This window comes from Thalia democratica, chromosome 1 (genome assembly GCF_965202585.1).
Source record: "Thalia democratica chromosome 1, ktThaDemo2.hap1.1, whole genome shotgun sequence".
Taxonomy (NCBI): domain Eukaryota; kingdom Metazoa; phylum Chordata; class Thaliacea; order Salpida; family Salpidae; genus Thalia; species Thalia democratica.
This window is the reverse complement of record NC_139165.1, coordinates 61518681-61540946: the sequence shown is the minus strand read 5'-3', so window position 1 is coordinate 61540946 and position 22266 is coordinate 61518681. Positions and strand designations below refer to the sequence as shown.

Below are 22266 nucleotides of genomic sequence, written 5' to 3'. Positions count from 1 at the left end.
TTGAAAAAATTTTAAAAATACATATTTAAGATTTTTTAAAGGATTTAAAAAACTCAGGATGACTAAGGACAGTTTAAGGTCTCTCAGTACAGCTTTTGGTCAATCAGAATAGTTTTTTTTAATCAACAAGTTGCAACCCTTTTTTATCTGGTCTTTAAACATAGATGATGAAAAAATGCTTTATTTTACTAAATCTGAATAAAAAACATTTTTTTGTTAGTAAAATGTTTTATTTCATAATACACTTATTATTTAGATACAACATTAGTTTGTTTAGCTAACATTTTCAGAATACTTTGTAAATTTTCATATAAATGTGTTAATATGTCAGAAGCAGATAGTTTAAAGGCGGAGCTTGCTTCATTACAACATAAACTAAAAGAAGAAAGAAAAAAGCTGAATGATGCAAATTGTTAGTTTTTTTTTACTTTGGGTATACCTAAACAAAATTAGTGTTTAAATTTCTAAAAATAGCTTGGTTTTTAGATCCTATTTTTTTCAATTGTTGAGTTTTTTTGAAGTAGTAAAAATAAAATAAAAAATTACCAAGTTTTTAAAGGATAGTTGAAAAAACACTTTACTGTTAACAGTTTTGCCCTTCCTTGTTTAAAATATTTCAAAAACTTATCAAAAAATCAGATGAAACTGTATATATTTTGTAAAACTTAGCTACTTTATGTTTTAGTTTTAAATCAGTCATCCATTGGTAACATTGCTTTAAAAAATTAATCATATATATCATTTTGTTATTGTTAATTTTGTTAGGTTGACTTTTAATTATCTTGTTTTTCTATAACTACAGGTTGTGCCAATTGTCAGTTACCAATTAAATACAGTGACCTGCCAACTAAGTAGGTACGTACTGCCAGTATGGTACACAATTTTTAGGTTAAAAAATCAAATCAAAATAAACTTAGTTGTCAAAAATTTAAGTTATCCTGAATTGTCCTGGTTAGCTTGAGTAACCTTAGATTGTGGTAACCATGATAATTACATATAAACAAAATGAGTAAAATGAAAACTTATAAAGTTGTTAAGCACTCTTCATAAAATCCATTACTGCCAATGTTGACTATGAAAACCACACCATTTTATCCTTGATTGTTGTGTTTTCTACCAAGACAACCACTTATAATACAAATATTATTGCTAAATTTAAGTTTGAGTAAATTTTTAGAACTTTACTTAAAGTTTTTTTTATAAGTTTAATAAAAGTATGATCATTTTTTCATCATTTTTTATTTGTTTAAAATTTATAAATATTTATATGTACAACGCTTATTCACTTATCTGGGCATGTTGGGCAAACTTTTTCTCTTAACATGTCTGGATAAGCATTTTTCTGGATAAATACAAAAAATATTTTTTTTCATAAAGTAATATAACTGCTGTATATTTTGCAAAGCATAATAAATAATAAAAGCTTAGGTCTTCTTTTTCTGCTTTAAACTTTTCAAAATGTCAACCTGCCAATGCTAAACTGCTCTATTATAAAAGACTTAAAACATTGTTTTTTACACATTTTTACAAACTTCTAGTTTATTTTCAATGCTAAGTGCAACTTGTTTTCTCGTACCTGGTATGTTGAGTGTGTCAAAATTATAAAACTTAAAAAAAATTGTCTTGCACCTCATCATATATAAAAAATCTTTCAATTAACAATTTTTATAATATAGTTTGAACTAAAAATCAAACATAAAAGAACTTATATATATTTACTTAAAAAAAAATATTTTAATAACATTGTTTAAAAAATTTTCTAAACTGACTTAATTTACATATAAAGATTTTTAATAACTAAACTAGTTTTTAGCAAAGTTTGAGTGTAAGCTTTACTAGTATTATTACGTCATAACTAAATTGCAGAATTTATAAAATTACTTGAAATTTTTTACAGCATGAAAGCTTGAATATTTCTATGTATCACACAAAAATGTTTGTGTTTAATATTGTTTCTTTTTTTAATTTTTTTCTTGACTGAAACTTTTTGGATAAGTGAATAAGCACTGTACTATGAAATTTAAAAGGTACATATATTAAATAAATGCTCAAAACTTCTAATATCACTAAGTATGTTTTGTTTTTATGGTAAAAGTTAATTTTTTGGGAAACTTTGCTTTAAGGGCATAGGGGGGGGGGGTAAACACCCTTTTTTGGTTTTTGATCTAATTTAATATAATTTTTACTAAGCTACAAGATGCTTTTTACAGATTCTAAAAAATCAAAATAACTTTTGAGATATAGCCGGTCAAAATCGGAGGCAACAATAGGATCCTTATAGGAGGCGCAAACTAAAACGGCAAATAACTAGAAATCACTAAAAATCTATCTTCTCCTATGTTTTTTGAGATAACTACCTCAAATTTTCAGGAAATGTTCCTTGATATATTTAGAAAATTCCTTCCGACAGAATTTTCTAAATACATCAAGGAACATTTCCTGAAAATTTGAGGTAGTTATCTCAAAAAACGTAGGAGAAGATAGATTTTTAGTGAAATAGTCTATTTTTGCTGTTTTAGTTTGCGCCTCCCATAAGGATCCTATTGTTGCCTCCCACTTTGACCAGCTATATCTCAAAAATTATTTTGATTTTTTAAAATCTGTAAAAAGCATCTTGTAGCTTAGTAAAAATTATATAAAATAAGATCAAAAACCAAAAAAGGGTGTTTACCCTCCCTATGCCCTTAATAGTTATTTGAAAATTTTAGTGGCTTTTAGCATGTTTGTATTAGGCTTAATTTTGGTAAATAAAAGCCAAAAATTACTAGGTACACACTGCCAGTTGGGTACAAATTTTTGCGCTTTGTTCAAAGTGCGTAACTAGTTAGCAGGTTACTGTATAAGATATCCCTTTTGGTTCAATAGTTTAATGTGCTAAATTCTAGCATTGTAATCTAAAAAATAATAGTTTAATAAATCTTAATGAAGAAAATATAGTTTTACTTAACTCAATAGTTTAATGTGCTAAATTCTAGCATTGTAATCTAATAAATGATTATTTAATAAATTTTAATGAAGAAAATATAGTTTTACTTAACTCCAGTGGAGTAGCTTGAACAATATTACAGTTCACAATATTTAAAAAAAAGTGTTTTACTTATACTTTTAGTTTAGAATAACTTGAACTATTTTGAATCAAGAGTCTAATTATATTTATAAATTTAAAACTTTGCAGATTCATTCAAGCTACATCTCTTCTTTAAATTATCTAATATTTAGCTTTAATGTGTTTGATTATGTTAAAAAGTTTGAAAATTAATGTTAACTGTCAAACTTCTTAAAAAGTGTATTGTTTGTATTGTTTCTTTGTTTTAACTTTATATTCTTGTGGTATAAGAACATAGGGAGTCCCAGTCGGCCCAAATCACGTTTAACTGGAAATAGAAAATTAAATTTTGTTTAAAATCAATATTTGTAAATCCTTTTAATAACAAATTTCATTGTAGCCCAAAACTTTTCTATAGAACTTTTTAAACTAAACTAAAGTTTTCTTAATAGAACAAAATTATCATATTTTGTATAGTAGTTCTCTAAAACGTATTTCTTTATGCTGTTTTTATAGTAAAAAAAAAGGTTTGTTTTATAATTGATAAAAAAGCAAGTTAAGCATTTATATCAATTATTTGTTGTTGTGACAGCTTTAAAGTTACTAGTAGATGTAAAATACATAGTTATTGTTATTATAAAACTAGTTTTACTTAACCCTTTTTTATTTTGTTTTTATGTCAATTTTACAACATGAAATTTATTCATTTAACACAGAGTCGGCAGGTAAAAAAAGGAAACATTTTAATGAGCTTAAAAAACATACTTTTAAGTTTTTTTTAAAACTTAAAAATATTTTTTAAATATTACCCTGAAATTAAAAATTATTTTAGAAAAAAAAAACATTATATTGTTAAAACAAATTTGTAATTAGTTTTTGATTAAGTTTGCCGACCTCTGATTTAACAGAAGCTGTTTTTAATGAATACAACTAAAATTTTTGTGTACTTGTAAATAATAAAAATAATTTTAAACCTATTGTGTTTCATTGATTTAAGTTTATGTTTTGTTTTTCAAATTAAAAATTACATAAGTTTTAGATACAACTTGTAAACAATCAAAGTTATCATTATTTTCTTTAGATACGTTTTGAAATTTTTAAGTATTAATCATATTTAAGTGGGTAAAAAAACATTACAATTCTTTAAGTATATAGTTTTAACAATATTTCATATTTATTAGTTTGGTTTAGAAAAAAATTACACTTTTGTTTGAGATTATAAAAAAATGTATCACATAAAGTGTGTAGTAGCTTAGTTATTTTTTATTGGAACAAAATAATTAAACGTATTTTATTATGCCTTACATCATCAACGTTAATGAAAAATAAATATTATTTAAAAACCAACATGTACCATGCTGTCCTCAAACTTATTCAAGCTAACTACTGGGTTGCGACTGGTCAGGCTAAATCAGGCCAAGTCAGTTTTATTTGGAAAAAATTGTAAAAAGTCAGTCTAAGTCAGTTTTTTTGGGTGCAAAATGTAAAAATTTTTCAGTTCTAACTTACAGAATTCCTTTATTTTTAAAGCTTTAAAATAGTAAAAAATTGACAAAAAATTCTTTAAAATCAGACAAAAATTGCAAAATTTTTCTAGAAATTTACTTACAAAATCATTAAATTCCAAAGCCTTCAAATAGTAAAATTAAATAAAAAAAAAACCTTTATAAAGTTAGACTAAAATTGCAAAATTTACCTTAAAACATGTTGAACTATTACCCTATTTGAATAAGTAGTTGTTGTATGTAATCATTTTTGTATTGATGATTTGTGACAAGGACACTTCTATAGTGAAACTTTGATATATACACAAACGTCTATTTTGCTAAATTTTAGAATCAGACTGTTTTTATTTGAATAAGTTATTAAGATCTTATAATTAGCACTTAGTTCAGTATTTATGTAATAAGTAGTGATCTACTGGATCCAGATCTAATAATTTAAGGTCCAGTTGGATCCAATCCTAAATTTTTTAAGTTTTATGTAGTTACAATAGAGATCAAACTTAACAAATTTAGTTTAGTACAAATATTTTGTTGAAGAAAAACACAATGTTATTGTCTAATTATTTCATTTCAAACACTATGAAAAAAAATGTTGTAAAAAAAATCTTAAAACCTACCTATACAAAATCTCAATTTAAATATTAACTTTCAAGCTACTTATCCGACTAAACTTGAATTTTGTACCTTGTTTGTATGACGTAAAAGAAAAAAAAATTACATTGCTTGAAAAAATAATGAACTTTGTTTTTTTTATGAGAAGCTTTACGTTATACTTTTATTTACAAAATTTTGAACTATAAAATGAACAATAACTTCTTAAGCAACTATTTACATATATAAAAGTAAGTAGTTTAGTAAATTACATTCACTCATATCAATGCCATTAAGCTACAAAGAAACCAATTTTTGTTTTTTCAAGTTGTGATGATGAAATAAAAGTTTTTTGCCGGATTTTGGAAGCAATTGATTTCACTTTTGTTCGTTAAGTTACTAGCTTCTGAAAATAACCTTTCAGAATAAACATAAGATGGTGGTGCCGAAAGATACCTTTTTGCAAACCTGACAAGATGTCTGTATTTTTTCTTGTTTTATTCCACTAAGACAAAACTTGAGCTTCTTTGACTTCTTCATCAAACAAATTTTTTTCAACCAAAAAAAAAAACAATTTCTGTCTCAATCTCACAAAATAAAAATAAAATTTCTTGAACAATTGCTGCTTCTTAAAGTTATAGTAACCAAATATTAAATGAGCTGTTTTGTAGAGTTTTTACATTATTTAACATATTTTAATGAAAATAAAATAATTAAAATAAAATTGTAAAGACTTTTAACAAATTAGAATACATTAAGATTTAAATACAATTTTTATATTAAAAAAATAATTTATTTTTAGTTTATAAATAGAACTAAATTATAGAGTCCGTAGAAGAATCTAATCTGCAAGAAACTTAAAATTAAAAATTCACTATTTTTACTTTAATGGATGTATGTACCTGTACGTTTACAACAAGTGATTAAATTAACTAAACTTTAATTAGTCTTTTTCGCTTGACTAATTTTATATTTATTAAATATTTAAAACACAATAATCTAAGTATATAAAACTGAATGAATCTGATTGCAGAAAATAAAAGTCTTTCCAAACTAACTGGATTCGGATCCGTCCAAATCTCAGCAAGGATTCGAATGGATCCGGATCCTTTTCAAAAATTAGGATTCGGATCTTGGATCCGGTAGATCACTAGAAAGTTTATGTATATGGTTTACCTCTTATATATTTTTTTCAGAGTTATTTAAAATTTAAAGATAAGTGAAAGCAGATTGTGTTATTATTTATAAGTTTACGTTTTTAAAAAGTTTTCACAAAGTGTCATGCGCTTGTTTATTAGTTATAGTTACTATTTCATTACATGTGTTAATTTTTGTTTACTTTTGTAAGGTTTATTTCAAGATTTATATAAGGTCATTGGTATTTTTTTTAGTATACATCATGATATATATTTTTTAAGTTTTAACGAAGTTAATTACAAATGTTAAAATTTAGATACCGTTTTTCGTTTTGAAGAATTAATTATGATTTAGTTTGAGTATTTTAGTTAAAAACTCTTTGCCAGTAGTTTACTTTAATTTGTGACACTAAGAGATTATTTGCAAAGAGGTAAGCAGTAAGATAAAAGTATACCTAGTTCAATTTAATTTTTTTTATAATTTAGTCTATATTATTTATTAACACATTTTAATAGCTTGTTATTACAGTTATTTTCCGCTGAAGTACACATTCTGAACACATCAGCTACTCAATAGAAAGTTTGTAGCAAAGAGCTATAGTCTAAATAAAAAAGAAACCTGACAGAAAATTTTTATTTTGGTTAAAAGGTGTGTACTGAATAAGTAGTGTTTAATGTGTACATGTCAAAATATGTGTACTCAAAATACGAACTTATCTAAGTATGCGTAGTCAGATGCGTATTTAACTGGAAGTGCGTACTTGAAACGCGTACCTAATAGGAAGGTAAAAGTGAGGCTAAATCAGTCAAAATTTTAAAAAGATAGGCAAATTTAGAAAATTTTTTGTGGTAACCCTGTAAGTAACATTTGTAGTTTGATGAAGTACGTGTATGCTAAGCTAAATTTTTTATCAAGTATTTTAGCTTAACTAAAAGTTATGTATAACAATATTTTAGTTGTCAATTTAAATGTTTACGTTTACACAGTGTTCGTCTACTGTAACCAGTTGCAATTAGTCACACCTCAGCTAAGGTGCAGACGGATTTTAAAAGGTCACAGTGGAAAAATACTAGCCCTTGACTGGTGTTCTGATAAGAGAAGAGTCGTCACATCTTCTCAGGTTTAAATAAAATTATTTTTTTTATAATTTGATCAAGAAAGATGTTAATAGAAGTAACTTTTCTTTTCGGGAAATATTTAAATTTCATAGATACCACCAGGTCATTATTTTTTAGTTGTCAGAATAATTAATAAATTTTTGTAATCTGATCAAGTTCTAGGTAAAATTTTGATTGTTACAATTTTTACAAAAATAAACCTTGTATCTAGCACTGTATAACATTTTTTATTTAATTTTTTATATTAATTTTTTAGCTTGGTATATCATTATTCAGTTGTATGTAAATATATTCATCATGTAAGCTGAATTAATTGATTTTTAGATAAAATACTAACTATAAGATAAGATTGTTTCGTCTAGTCAGTATAGGTTGCCCAAAACTAATAATTACCTTTTTGCTCAAACATATTGTGAACATTTATTTAAAAAAAACTTATTACATATAAGTACATTTTTAAAACAAATTTAATGTGTAATTTGTGTGTGATCATTAACTTATCTTGTATGAATTTTTGTTTTTCGAATAAATTGTGAATACTGATGTGATGTACACTAAATAAAAGTGTTGTATAATTTAAATTGAATACTGTTTAAAAAAATATTTATTATACATTGAAACTAAGTGTTCGATTTTTATTATTTTTTTTTTAGTTAATATTTAAAGTCAAAGTGATTTATGAGCTTAGGGGTCAAACATTCTTTTTAATACTAAAACTTACATTGGCTTTTATATGAAAGCTTAAAGTATAAACTACAATCTAGTTTTTATAGAATATAAAAACTTTACTTTGTTTTTAAGATAGAGACGTTTTAGTAAAAAGTTTCTAATACAAATGTGTGGACCGCAAATTTTTCAGGCTCAATTTTCTTGGAAATAAGAAAATTCTATAAAATCAATCTTCTCCTTAATTTTTTGAGATAAAGACCTCAAATTTTTATGAAACAATCATTTTATAGTTAAAATACTTTAATGTTGGATTTTTGAAAATATTAAAAACTAAAATTATAGATAAAAAACAAAAAAAAAATAGGTTGATTTTTTTTTGATTCAAAAAAAAATCCTCCAATTCAATCAATTTAAATATTAGTAATGGACGTACTGTTAAAATTTAAATCAGATTGGTTAAAAAAAAAGGAGAAGATTGATTTTTAGTGAATTTTTTTTTGTGTTTTTGGTTTGCGCCTTTTTTAAGTAACCGATGGAGGTCACACCAACTTTGATCGCTTACATCTTGAAAGTTACTTTGAATTTTGTTAAGCAGTAAAAAATTTCTCATAGCTCAGATTAAACTCTACAAAATACGATCATTTTGTAAAAATCAAGGTCGACTCCACATGCACTTAATAAGTTATTAAAGCTTTAAAAATTATGAAAATAGATATAGATTTTACTTTATTAAAGTTTTCATTAACAAATGATTTAAATATGTTGATCATAAAGCAGGAAATTAGTTTTGTAAATTCATGGGTAAATGGTATAAAACTAATGGTAATACAAGCAGATCAAGATGATTTATAGTTACCTTTAATTTATATTATTGGCCGTTTAAAAACTCATAAAGTTTTTTTTCTGTGGCAACCCTAATTTAAATAAAAAGTTTTTATGTTTTTTTTTGAATATAATCATTATTTATGGTAGTCTCTACATTTTTATTTGAAAAAAAGGTATTTTCTTTTTTACATCACAATAAAATAAATATATTTAGAGTTAGATGATAATAACTTGAGTGTTTGTCACGGTATTTAGATAAAAACACAAAAAGCATTGTGATAGCTAAATTAGCTAAAACGTTTAAGTTTTTTATGCTTTTTGCATTGTCTACTATCTCATAAAAGTGGGAACGGGCCAAATATGAACGAAAACACTTTTGCACGAAGGGACACTTTTGCACGAGAGTAAAAAAAAAAAAATTAGAAATCATTATAAAAAAAAAAAGAAAAAAAATGTTACCGACCTAGAGTAAAGGGGTAACAGTGATAGTAAAAATAAAAAACAAATAATAACTAATAAAGATAAGAAAAACAAAAAGAAGAAAAAAAATTACTGACTGAGGGTAAGATTTTAGGGGGTATTAGTGGTAGTAAATAAAAAAATTAAATCAATAAATTGAAATTGATAAATATTTTTTTTAAATTTCAACTTGAGTAAAAATGACCCCTCGTGCAAAAAGTGTCCCTTCGTGCATGTTTGACTCCTACCCCATTAAAGTACCTAAATTCATTATTTTTAGGAATTTTAAGTTTAAGAAAAATTATTGACATCAATAAAATCATTTTAGTTTAGTTTTTTCTGAGTCTATATCTTCGTTAAAAATTTTTAATTTGGCCCTTTTTTGACTTTTTAAGATCACTTCGTTTTTATGCTTGTTTGCTGAACTGGTTGTCCCGACATCAAATTGTTATGAAACGGATGCTGAAATACTTACTAGACCATTAAGAAAGTAACGATGTTAAAGAACAAATATTTTTAAGGTACCACTAGCTTATTTTATGGTTGTTCGTTTATTTTATTAAGCTGCTAGCTTAGCAATGATACTATTCAAATTCAAACTGAACTTTTTTATCATTAGGTGCTTTTGTTCACAATTTTTGAAATATGTAGTATGTACTTGTATACAATTTTGTCTTTGGTGATAATTATTATAGATCCAAATGATCATGAATTTCTTTTCTGTGTTGACTTTCCATTATTTAAGTTCACAGTTTTCGGTGAGTTGTTGCTATTATATCTGGATATCTATAAGTTCAAAAATGAGTCAGTGTCTAAAAGTTATGAATAAATACACGGTCAAACTCAGACTAAATATTAATAAACCATACCATTTTAAAGTTAAGTATTAGGTGTGTTTTAAAAGTTGAAAAAAAAATTATAAACAAAGTTTTTGCAAATAATTAGGCATACAGTTTTAAAAATCTAGTTTTATAGAACTTCTAATTTCTATTTAGCTCCAACGTAAAACTTTTAGTATAATGACTTGTGACTAATTTTTATTCTTCTCGTCTTTTCTTTCTAAAAGATTATTGAAATAGACTTATTGTAAATCTATAAAGTTTGGTTTATTAATCTGGTTGATATAAAATAATTTTATTTGCTGTATCAGTATGCTTATTTAATTAATGGTGTTAGTTGTACAGTATTTTGTTGTAGATGATATTCACAATACTTGATTAATGTTCAAAGTTAGATCAAACTACAAAAAACTTGAGTATATCGTTTTTATGTATTTCATTTGTTATCAATAAATATTATACCTTGCATGCAAGTTGATTTTATAGATACTTTAAACAACTTTATTAGCTTTTTATATATGATTTAATAACTTTTTTACGTGTTAATTAGTTATTCTTGATTTAAAGTATTTTTAAAATAACTTACCAAAAATAACCATAAGATATCAGTTTTCATCTTAAAAACTATAAAAAAACACTATTTATGAAACTACTTAAATAAAACGTGTAATTAGAAACAAAAAATATTTAAGATGCTTCAGTAGACTTGGATGATGTTTTTGAAAATAAAACAGTTTCATAGATTTTTAAGCTAGTTTATTTTAGAAATCATACTTCATATAATTTTTTTATTTGATTTAATTCTTAAAATAGGTTACAGCGGCATAAATTATAGCAGTTTTATATTTTTTTAAATGTATTACTTATGCTAAAAAAAAATTTAATTTCTTAGAGTTTATTATGCGTTTAATATAAAAGTTTAGGTTAACTTTTAAGTAAAAAAAATACTTGGAACAATTGTATTTTTATATAATTAATTAACTTCATTATTACATCATTAACTCCTATTATATAAGAAAGTTATTTTCTGCACTTTTTTGGTTTATTGTTTCACGGAGTAGTTTTGCAAAAATATTTCCTTAAAACTCATATTTTCTTACTTTAAATGGATAATTTTTTAAATAGAGTAAAAAACATTTAAAAACAAAATATTTAAAACGTTACGTTAATTTAAATGTATAAAAGGTCGTTTATTGAAACAAATATCTTTTGAAAAATTGTCTGATAATTATAGCTAAATTATTAAAGTTTTGTAATAATTTCCCTGTTGTGTTTTAATATCGTTTTCGAATTTTCCTTGCTTTAAATTTCAACTTTCAGTAAAGTTTATTTGTAAAAGTACTTATAATAATTACACAATTTGTAGCTTAACAAAGGACATTTTTTAATATTAATTCGTTTAAAAAGTGTTAAACTACCTAGCAAATCATACTGCTTATAAAATTTGTTTTATTTTATGAAAATGTTACGATAAAAAATATTTTACAGGATGGAAAAATATTTGTGTGGGATGCTTTTGCCGGACATAAAGTAGTTTTTTGTTATTGTTTAATGATTAAACATTAAGAGATCCTTGTTATAAACGTTTATAAGTTACATTTATATAATTATATTACATCTTTTCAGTTTTCATAAGATTGTTGTAATATTATAAGTAAAAAAATTAGCTAGAAATCAGTAATTTTTTAAAGTCTAAGAAATTCATTGATAGTGTTTTCGTTAAAGCCCTTCGTTACTTAAAATTTTCAAAAACTAAACTGTGGACAATTAATTATATCTCTAAAATTTTGTAAAAGTCATTTTTTTATAAAGAGACAAATATAAAACAAGTCTGTGTTATGAGTATCAATTTTGAATCTGCGAACAACGAAATCTATATAATTAAAAAAATTACAAAATATATTCTTTTTGTTGTATGCTTTTGAAAATATTTTTCTCAGTTAACTCAGATTAACTCAGTTTCAATGTGTTTTCATTAGCTTTAAAAGTTTTTTTATTTTATCAATTTAAGTTTAATTATAAACCTGTAAAATTGTTTTCTAAAGTGTTGATACTTATAAAACAGACTTGTTTTTCATTTGTCTCATTATGACGTACCTAGTTTAAAAATTTTTGACAAATATCATTCATTATACACTGTTTAGTTTTATCAAATTCTAACTGACAAAGGACTAAATCAAAATGTTATTTATAAAATAAAAAACTTTTTAAAATATTGGGTTAATTAAAAAAGTTACGCAATTTTAAGTAACTACGTGATATTTACTTAAATTTTTCTTATACTAATTATGTAAAATTAAGATTTCTTTTGTACATCACAATATAAAATTATATTTGTTGTTTAAAAGAAAAGTGTATTTATTTTACTTTTTAAAACAAAATACTGCTCACAAACAATTATTAAATTAGTTCAAGTTATAAGATTAATTAAAATTGATGTGTTTTTATTTTGAGGTTATTTTAAGAAAACACACAAAAATACAACTTTGATTTGTAAATTTATAAGAGTGAAGTTAAAATTTTTTAGTAGTTTATCATGTGAGAATTTATAATTTAAAAGAAAACGTTTAGTTTATAATTATCTCAGTATTTTTTTTTATTCAAATTGTCTACTTATATATGTTTTTTAATATTCAAAAAAATTATCATATCTGTAAAGTTTTTCTTATATTAAGTAGTTTGTCATTGTATTGGTGAATTACAATATATTATAAAAATAACAAAGATGTATTAGTTCAGCAATACGTTATGAGAAGATTTTTTATACCGAACTAATTGTATTAGAAAATAAAAGCTTCATTCTTACTAAGTTTTATTTTATGCAGCTTAATAGCATTAGCATTGTTACAATACTGAATGATTTTTTTAAAACTTTATGTTGTACACTTATGCTAGTTAAAAGGCCTGACTTTTTGTAATTTTAATCAGTACGTTATTTATATTAAAAACTCAGCTAAATCAAGATATCAAATGCTACAAAAATACCGAAGTACTAAATAATTTTACTAGCTTTCATTTTTACTTGTGTTCTTTACAAAAATAGTTAGTCATACCAATATAAGCTTACTTGTATAGATTTATATAAAACTGTTTCAATTATGCTTTATATATTATGATATCGTACTAGATAAATGAAATCTCTTAATTTATTTAAATAAACAAATTTACATCATTGGTATTAATTGAAACATTTTTTTGTTTTAAACTTATTAAAAACTATTTTGTTGAAAATATAGGAATCACAAGCAAGCCTAGCTACAACATGGGTGAACGGTTGTGCTTTTTCTCCTAGTGGGCAGTTTATTGCTTGTGGGTTAGTAATAAAAGATTCTTAAGATGAACAACTAAATAAATTTATAGTTACTTTAATATTACTACTTAATTTTACTTTAATTAAGTAGTTGAATATTTACTACTTTTAAATATTTCCCTATACCATTAACTAAATAAAATTTAAAATAATAAAAAGCATAGATAAGAGATATGTTTGAAACTTTAAACACAAGTTTTAGTAATGAAATACTAGATATTTTTGATTTTTTATTTATTATGATGAAATATAATAGAAGGTTGAGAAAATGGTATTTTTTAAGTTTGTATATTTAAAAATAATAAACATCATATACTATATTTGAAAACTTTATTTGTAACTAAACCAGGTTAAGGTAAAATAAAAATACACAAAAGTTAAGACAAGATTTTAAACTAAAGACTTTATCGCCAATCATTTTTATGTTTTGTTGTTGTCGTACAAAAAGTAACCTAGTAAAATAAAATTATTTAATATAAATACAACGTACCTTAATTTAATTCAGTAGATTTATTTGACAAACTTCTAATTATAAAAAGTCAAAAATAATTTGCTTTTTTTAAAACTTCAGTGTTGTCAATTAGAAAATCTTCACAGGTCGTACTTAGATAAAAAAAATTAAAAACTGTTGACCTAGATCTACACACAAGTTAAATAAAAGACAGTAAAATAATTATTTTAAATAAGAATTAAGTTTTAAATCACATAACTAAATTTCTACTTTAAATAAAGTAAATAAGAAAAAAAGTTTCATTTAATTAAAAAATAGATTATAAGTTGTCTGCATTTTTTTAGTCTATAAGGATATACATTTTCATTTAATAATGTTTAATGGATGTATTTTATTTTTAGAAAAAATGTTAGTGACTTATTTTTATCAAACTTTTTTTTTCAAACAGGGGTTTAGATAACAAATGCAGTGTGTTTCCATTGTACTCACATGATAAAAGAAGTAGCCAATCACGAGAAGGAACGCCGTCTCACTCTTCCCTTCATCGACATCATAGCAACCAAGATGTAACTACAAACGAAGTTTTAGTTAAAAAAAACGTAGTTGCCATGCACACAAGCTATCTTTCCGATTGCACATTTACAGACTCAGACCATCAAGTTTGATTTAAGTTTATACGTGTTTGTTTTGTCTTAATAACTTTATCTGGTTTAAGAAAGTATAATACATATAAACTTGATCTAGTTTTATAAAAACAGGGTTGCTAGACACTTCTGCTACTCATGATAACTCAGGCAGGGTTGCCACAAGGTCAGGAAATCAGGAAAAGTTAGGAAAAACTTCAAAAGTATGGCAAAAGTCAGGAAAAAATTGGGGTTTTTGAAAAAAAAGTCGAGAAGTTTGACAAAATTAAAAAAAAGTCAGATTTTGTTAGTTTAAATTTACAAAATTCCTTATCTTCCAAAGCCTTCAAATGGTAAAAATTTAATTAAAAATCCTTTAAAATCAGATAAAATTTGCAAAACTCTCCCAGAAGTTTACAAAATTATATAATTACCAATGCTCCATCTGGTATAAATTAATAAAATGTCCTTTATAAAACTGCAAAATTTTTCTATTAAAACGTTGAACAAGTACCTTACTTGAACAAGCAGTTTTTGTAAGCTTTTTAGCATGATGATCTGTAGCAAGGACACTTCCAATGTGAAACTGTGATATATATACAAAAGTTTATTTAGCTTAAGTTTAGAATCAAAGTGTTTTTTTTTAGGTAAGTAATTGAGTTCTTTATAATTAAGCAGTTAGTTTAGTACTTTATGTAATATGTTGATGTGTGTATTTTACATCTTTATAATTTTTTCAAAGTTGTTTAAAATTATAAAATAAGTTATAAGAGAAGTATATGCAATGTTTAAGTTTACTTATTATTGTAAAAGTTCCTTATATGTTGTTGCGTTTATTTAGATACATATATGTTAGGAAATGCTAAAAAATTGTGTCTTTTTTCTGACAAACTGTTTTTATAAAGTAATATTACAAGTATTTTTCTGATAGAGCTGTTGATTGCAAATACATCAATCATACACATATGGTTCAAATGATGTAATGAAAGTTTGATGATTGAATTTATCAAAAAAAAAACTGTTGTTTTAACCTGTATGAAAACTAGATTGAAAGATTTATATAGTTTCAAGTGTTAGATTATGTATTTTAGAATCAGTTTAAATTAAGAGTTGGATTTAGAAAAGACAGGAATATTTTAGTAAAAAGTCAGGAAATTTTTCTCAGCTTGATTTGTGGCAATCCTGCTCAGGCTAGTTTTGGTATTTTTTTATGACTTTAAATGTACTTTTTTCAAAACATTATTTTTGCTATGTCTGTTTTCTATTATTTAGATATTTTTTTTATTTGAATCATACTAATTATTTTTTTATTTTCTTAAAACTTAGACTGGCTCAAGCTAGCTTAATGTAACTTAGGCTAGTCTTTAGTCTATCAGGTTGACTTTGTCACAAAGAGTGGCAACCCTGAAAAGTATAATTTTAGATATTTCAACGACTAAAGTGTATATTTTTCTCAGTAAAACTTAGTAAAAATAAGTTTATGTTAACTTAATTAAAAACTTGATAGATCATACATTCAGAGTTTTGTTTCTTTTTACGAACTACAAGAATACATTGCAGTTACTGACAACATCTGGTGATGGAACATGTGCCTTATGGGATGTTGAATCTCAGCAGCTTCTACAGTCATTTCATGGTCACAATAGCGATGTCATGTGTCTTTCCATAAGTCCTGATGAGTGTGGTAATTCTTTTGTTTCCGGTGTAAGTTTTTTCTAAGTACAACAATACTGCTTGCGTTATATTTTAAATAAGAATCTAAATTTCACAAAATATATACATAATTAAATACTTGTTTTAAATTAACTTGAGGTATATTCTGAAAGAGTATATCTTTAATTATGAAAAAACTGTTCACAGTTGAACAATTATGATTAACAATGAGGATACTACAATGTTAACTATGTATTAGTTTTCACAGGAAGTATCAAAACTTTATTTATTTCAAAAATTTATCTAAATTTCAAAGCTTGACAAATAAGCTTTAAACTAAAAATAAATATTTTATACTCGTTGTTTTTAAAAACTATTCCATTACTCAAAAAACTTTCTGTGAATAGTAAACTAGTTTCTAAGTAGACTACTGTGCACACAACTAGAAATATTTTAAACTAATTCATATTCAACTAAATAATTACAAACAACTGTAATAAAACATTAAAAACATTTATAGCCTAATTATTTTGTAACTAAAAGTTTTATAACTTTATACCAGTTATTTTCAGTGTCATTCAGCAATGTTTTAGAGTTTAGACATGACTCTTACATTTTTTTTTACAATATTTTCTTCAATTGGCTTAAACTGGCTAAATTTTTATACACGTTTTAGTATATAGTAAATTTTAACAGGGTAGTGACAACACGGCAATAGTTTGGGATTTACGCACAGCAAAAAGAATCTACTCATATAACACTCATGATGCTGATATTAACACTGTCAGGTATTTTTTTTATAAATATGTTTTTTGTTTTTTATTATTTAATGAAGGTACTATTTTTTCAATAAATATGTTAAAGCGTATAGCATTAAACTTAATTTTTAATTAGTATATTATAGTGAAACTACTCAAAATTTGTAGTATTTACAATAAAACTTTTTGAATATAAACCTTTAAGTACTAAAGTTAAACTCAATAAAAAAGCTAAAAATAAAACTCTATGACATCATGTAGCAATCACGCTAAGCGGCTCGTTTGAATTTCCTGTTTACCTTTGATTTTTTAAATAGGTTTGAAAGTTTTAAATTTGTTATCAGTTATAAATGATAAAAGTTTTTTTATGTAATATTTCTTGATAGTTGGTTCAATATATTTTCCTGTTTGCATCAAAGATGTTTTTTTTTAAGTTTTGTACCTTTAAAGTTTATAATATGTAGAAAAAAGGTTTCAATGCTAGTTAGATAGGCTTGTTGCTCTAATTATTGTGAAAAAGTTTCTTGTAAGGCATGCATCAGTTTTATACATTTTATTGAGTTAAATATCTCATAATTTAAGACAGCAAAAGACTGTCAGAACAGATAGTTTTATTTATATGTAAGTTCAATTAAAATATTTAAATTTTTGGAAAGTTTTAAAAAAATGTTTCAACTTATGTATTACTAAAGCGTACGGTTTTTGAATATATATTATTTAAAAATATTTTTATAAAGAACTCGAAACATTAAAATTTTTTCAAACTTGTATAATTTTAGGTGGTTTCCCAACGGTGAAACTTTTGCATCTGGTTCAGATGATGGAACGGTAAGAAATTTTTCCATACTTTCACAGCATACAACAGTTTTATTAATTTAAAGGAATTAATTAAGGTTCATATATTTAATGACACCAATAATGTTTTCATAGATTCGAATGTATGATTTGCGGGCAGATAGGGAGATTTCAGTTTACCAACGTGAATCTATTTTATTTGGAGTTAATGCAGTTGATTTTACGATGAGTGGTATGGTTTTGAATAAATATTTTGCAATACTACTTAAAAACATAAAAGTTAAAAGCTGAGTTTCAACCTGATAATTAGTTGTAGTTTTTTGAAAATTAACATTGATTAAAAAATAAGATTATTTAGTTTAAATTGAAATCAATACGGTTTTATAATACTTTATACATCGTTTTATATGTTAATGATAATTACAATAAATTTATTGTATATTTATATTGATAATTTATAAATTTTAAAATTTTTAAAAATATTTTTGCAAGTATTTTTTAGTTTTTTTAATTATATGGTAGTTTCTAGTTATTTCAGTTATAAATATTTATTATTTCTAAAACTTAATTTCACTTTTTTATGATTGTCTGATATTTATTTTATACGTTATATAAAAAGTATATGTTTATATAGTTGATTTAATAGTTACAAGTAAAATCTTTATATATATATACTAATTAATTTCCATATGTAAGCAAATGAATTATTACCGAGTTTGCTTTCATAATTTCTTGCATAACAAGTGAATTTTTCTTAACTTTAAAGAACGTTGTTATAAATTTTCTCATAACTTTATAGTTTCAAAACTAGTTTTTTACATGATTGGAATACTATAAGTTTAATACAAATATAAATTTGTATGATTTTTCGCCATTGAAAGGTTAACTGTTAATACTAATTTAAACTCTCACCAGAAACTTATAACTAGTTTTTTAAAGTAAACATGTATTTTTATAACAATTACACACAAAAGATAGCATAAAATAGCATTAGATTTGTACATTGATTAATGCATAACTTGTGCCCTTTTTTGAGAAGTTTTTCAACAATTTAAATGTTATACTTGCTACTCTTACGAAATGCAAATGATTCATAGGTTGATTTTATACAAAATTATATTAAGGCGCTAATGTGCCAGTTGAACAAGTTTTCGTACACTACATATAAACCTTTTTTTGTAATTATTAAGATTATTTAACTTCATAATATTTTTTAGCTGTTTATCTGTTGTAAGAAACAAGTAGTGTCAAATAAAATTGTTCGATTTTAAATTAACCCAAAAATAACTGAATTATGTTATATTACTAAATATTCAAAATAACTTTTGAATCTTGACGACTCCGTTGAACTGTGTAAACTTGCTTAACACTGAGAAACATATGTTCAATAATTTAAAAGTACTGTGCAAATTGTTTTTGTTATTATAGCAATATAAATATTATTGTCCTAAATAAGATCAAAGCTAAGTTTAATAAGCTAAAACCAACCATAAGTACAACTGTTTTGTTTTTTTTTTGATTTTCTAATCAAGTATATTAAATTCAAAGTAGCTAATATTTAATAGGTCGAATTTTGTTGGGAGCCTACAACGACTACTTGATACACGGCTGGGATGTTCTCAAAGGAAAAAAGGTTGTGAGCTTATTTGGCCACGAAAACAGAGCTTCGTGTTTGCAAGTTTCACCTGATGGTAACTGTTTTATTACAGGTAGCTGGGATCAAACACTCAGGGTCAGTTTTACAAAAATTACTTTACTAAAATGATATAGTAACAGGTAAATTTTTTTAATAGTTTTTTGAATGGGTTTGATCATTAGTTATTTTTAATTAAGCCCAGTTTTATAGATAAATATTCTAAGCCGTTGATCTAATTATTTTTTATACATTAATTAAAATAAGTAAATAAATTTAAATAGGTTTGTAACAAATTACTGTTGAATGTTAATTATATTAGTGTCTAAAACAGTGTTAAAAAAGTGTTGGTAAATTTTTAGATTTGCTACTTGAACAACTTTTCGAATTCGTTAATTTACAAATTTAAAAAAAGCACAGACTTTTTTAGGATGGAAATTTAGTTTGAAATAAGCTGTAAATACTTAACTATTAAACAATGATTGATATGCTTCAACAAGTTTTCTTTTTTAGCTTTTTTAAACTTAAAGTTAGGTTTAGATTTTAATTTGTATTTGTTAACTTGGGTTTGTTATTTGTGCTTTAAAAATAAGTATTTACGTTTCTATATAACTGCATAGTATAAAATTTAGTCTCACTTATGCCGTAAAATCTGAATCTTATTTTATACTAACCACCTAGGACAACATATGGCCCTATGATTGTCTTTTGGTCGTTCTATTTCGCTATCCATGTTTTATTTTCAAAGTCCTAACAAAGATTTTTTTTGCTACTTAGCCTCTTTTAAAGTTACTAGTTCATAATTGCTATTTACTTAGACTATACAAATAAATATTTTATTAAGAAACCTTAACTAATTGTTATTTTAATGACATTGATTCAGTGTCCTGTTTTTATAGAAAATTGTAGTATTTATGAATAAGCTTCAACCAGTGATCCCTTGCATTCTTATAAATCATGTTTACAAAAACGTTTATAGTGATATTATCAAAATAATTGTTAAAATAACCGTGCTGTTATGTAAAGGTCAAAAGTAAACATGTTATAAAGTCACATTTTTAACTACTTAGACAACCTGCATTTACAGGTCTTTTCAAATATAAGATTTTTGAACTAAACATAGTTTTTTTTTTTGGTTTCAAACTAAAGTTACATACTGTTAGTGTTGCACTTAATAGTTGTATACTAATGTGTTAATCCATTAAGTCTTACATAGAAAATAACGCTGAATGTATGACATTTTTGTTTAGCTTAATAAAAAAAAACTAAGGATAGGTTTTGCTTCAAACAATAGCAATTTTTTTAAAGCTTTGGCATCTGTACTAAAATTATAATTTAGATTAACTTTTTATGTATACACACTACTTTTTAAACTTCAAAGTAATTATTGTTCTAATAAAAGTACATATGTTTTTATTTACAAAATAAATATTTTTTAACAGATTTGGGCGTGAAGTGAAACACTTGAATTTTTCATATTGGAAAGTTATTTAAAAAAGTTCCTGAATTAGTATTTTTGATAATTATTTTTTGGTATATTTACAATATTTTCTTACATAATTTTTTATAAGTTAAGTTTAAGGCCATGTATTAAAATATTAGTTATATATGTTACTTAATATAGTTTGTTTTGAAGTATTTATTTTAACTCTAGCAGTTCGAACAAATAGAGTATTTAGCTTTGCATCATGCTTATTAAGAAATATATTTTGCCTTTTTTCTAAATTTTGTAAACAAGCTAGCAGTTCTTTTGTACGTCATATACTGAAAATGCACAATCACCATTATAGGCTTATAAATTTGTGTGTCTGAAAATGTGTTGACTCTATAGCTCAAAAAGTATGACAATTCTCTTAAAAGACTAATTAAGATCATAAATTGTTTTTCAATATTTCTTTGTTGATGCAAGTTTTTTTTTTCTATATCCAAAAAATGTTAATCCTCTTATATCTGTTTTTTAAGTTTTAAATTTATTTATGACTGACTTTGATTATGTACGAAGTTTAAGTTAAATATTTTTTAATAGTCCTTTTTTTGTTTGTTTTGACTCACTTTTAGAAATTTTATCGATACTTTCTAAAAGTTACTCTGTTAATATTTTTGTTTTCAAAAAATATATACATAAATGTTTTTTATACTCCGTGCGTATTTACAAGTAGTAAAGCTGAGTTTGACCAAGCAAAATATTCATTGTTTCTAGCCAAACCACAAGGAGAAGAACAAAGACAAACTTTTATTTTTGTAAATCGATTTTGAATTTGTCTTTAGCGCCAGAAAAGTTTAAACTATCGATTTAAACTTTTCTAGATGATTTTGCTGCTGCTTTTTTTTTACGAAATCTTCTTGAAAAAAATTTAATGTGTGCAATTATTTATGTCATGTATTTTTTAGCGTTCAACTTTATTAACAACTATTTTATTTTTATGCTTTATAATATCACATTTTTTTTCAGTTTTATGCACTTTACTACAAAATAAATTTTTAAGTTGAAATCGTTGCTCAAAAAAGATACACAATTTATTCTATTCTTCTAAAATAGTTACCCTGATGATTGCCGAAAAGCTAATACTAGTATATATTAGTTATAGAAATTCTCTACTTGTTTCATATAATATTTAGTAGCTTTATAGTCAATAAAGAACTTTTATTTAAATTATAGGGAAAAGCTTTTTTTTTTTTTTTTTTTTTTTTGCTTTTTATAGGTGTTTCGTATCTAAAACCACTAAAATGTATTCCATATTTAAATTTTTTTTTTCAAACATAACTAACAAGCTCAAATCTTGATAAGTTTCAAGACCTATTCGTGATTATTTCTTAATGATAACTGAGAAAAGTTTCTTTGTCGTAAAAGTAT

The 22266-nt window shown here is 24.3% G+C and overlaps 1 protein-coding gene across 1 annotated transcript; it reads left to right on the top strand.

Annotated features, from left to right (window-relative positions):
• Positions 1–290: 290 nt before the first annotated feature.
• On the top strand, positions 291–21948 carry LOC145847546 (guanine nucleotide-binding protein subunit beta-5-like). The gene is made up of 11 exons (XM_082953633.1): positions 291–412; positions 7266–7399; positions 11678–11719; positions 13426–13502; positions 14399–14609; positions 16134–16277; positions 16923–17014; positions 17764–17812; positions 17915–18011; positions 19345–19511; positions 20855–21948. The coding sequence occupies exons 1-11, from the start codon at positions 325–327 to the stop codon at positions 20864–20866; spliced, it is 1113 nt and encodes a 370-aa protein (XP_082809759.1). The 5' UTR covers positions 291–324; the 3' UTR covers positions 20867–21948.
• Positions 21949–22266: the final 318 nt, after the last annotated feature.

Bases quoted from the DNA above. Each gene is read 5' to 3' on its own strand.
- LOC145847546 (XM_082953633.1), top strand. From the start codon at position 325: ATGTCAGAAGCAGATAGTTTAAAGGCGGAGCTTGCTTCATTACAACAT. The intron at 7,400-11,677 runs GTTTAAATAAAA...AATATTTTACAG, and splicing joins GAGTCGTCACATCTTCTCAG to GATGGAAAAATATTTGTGTG. The intron at 14,610-16,133 runs GTTTGATTTAAG...AATACATTGCAG, and splicing joins TTACAGACTCAGACCATCAA to TTACTGACAACATCTGGTGA.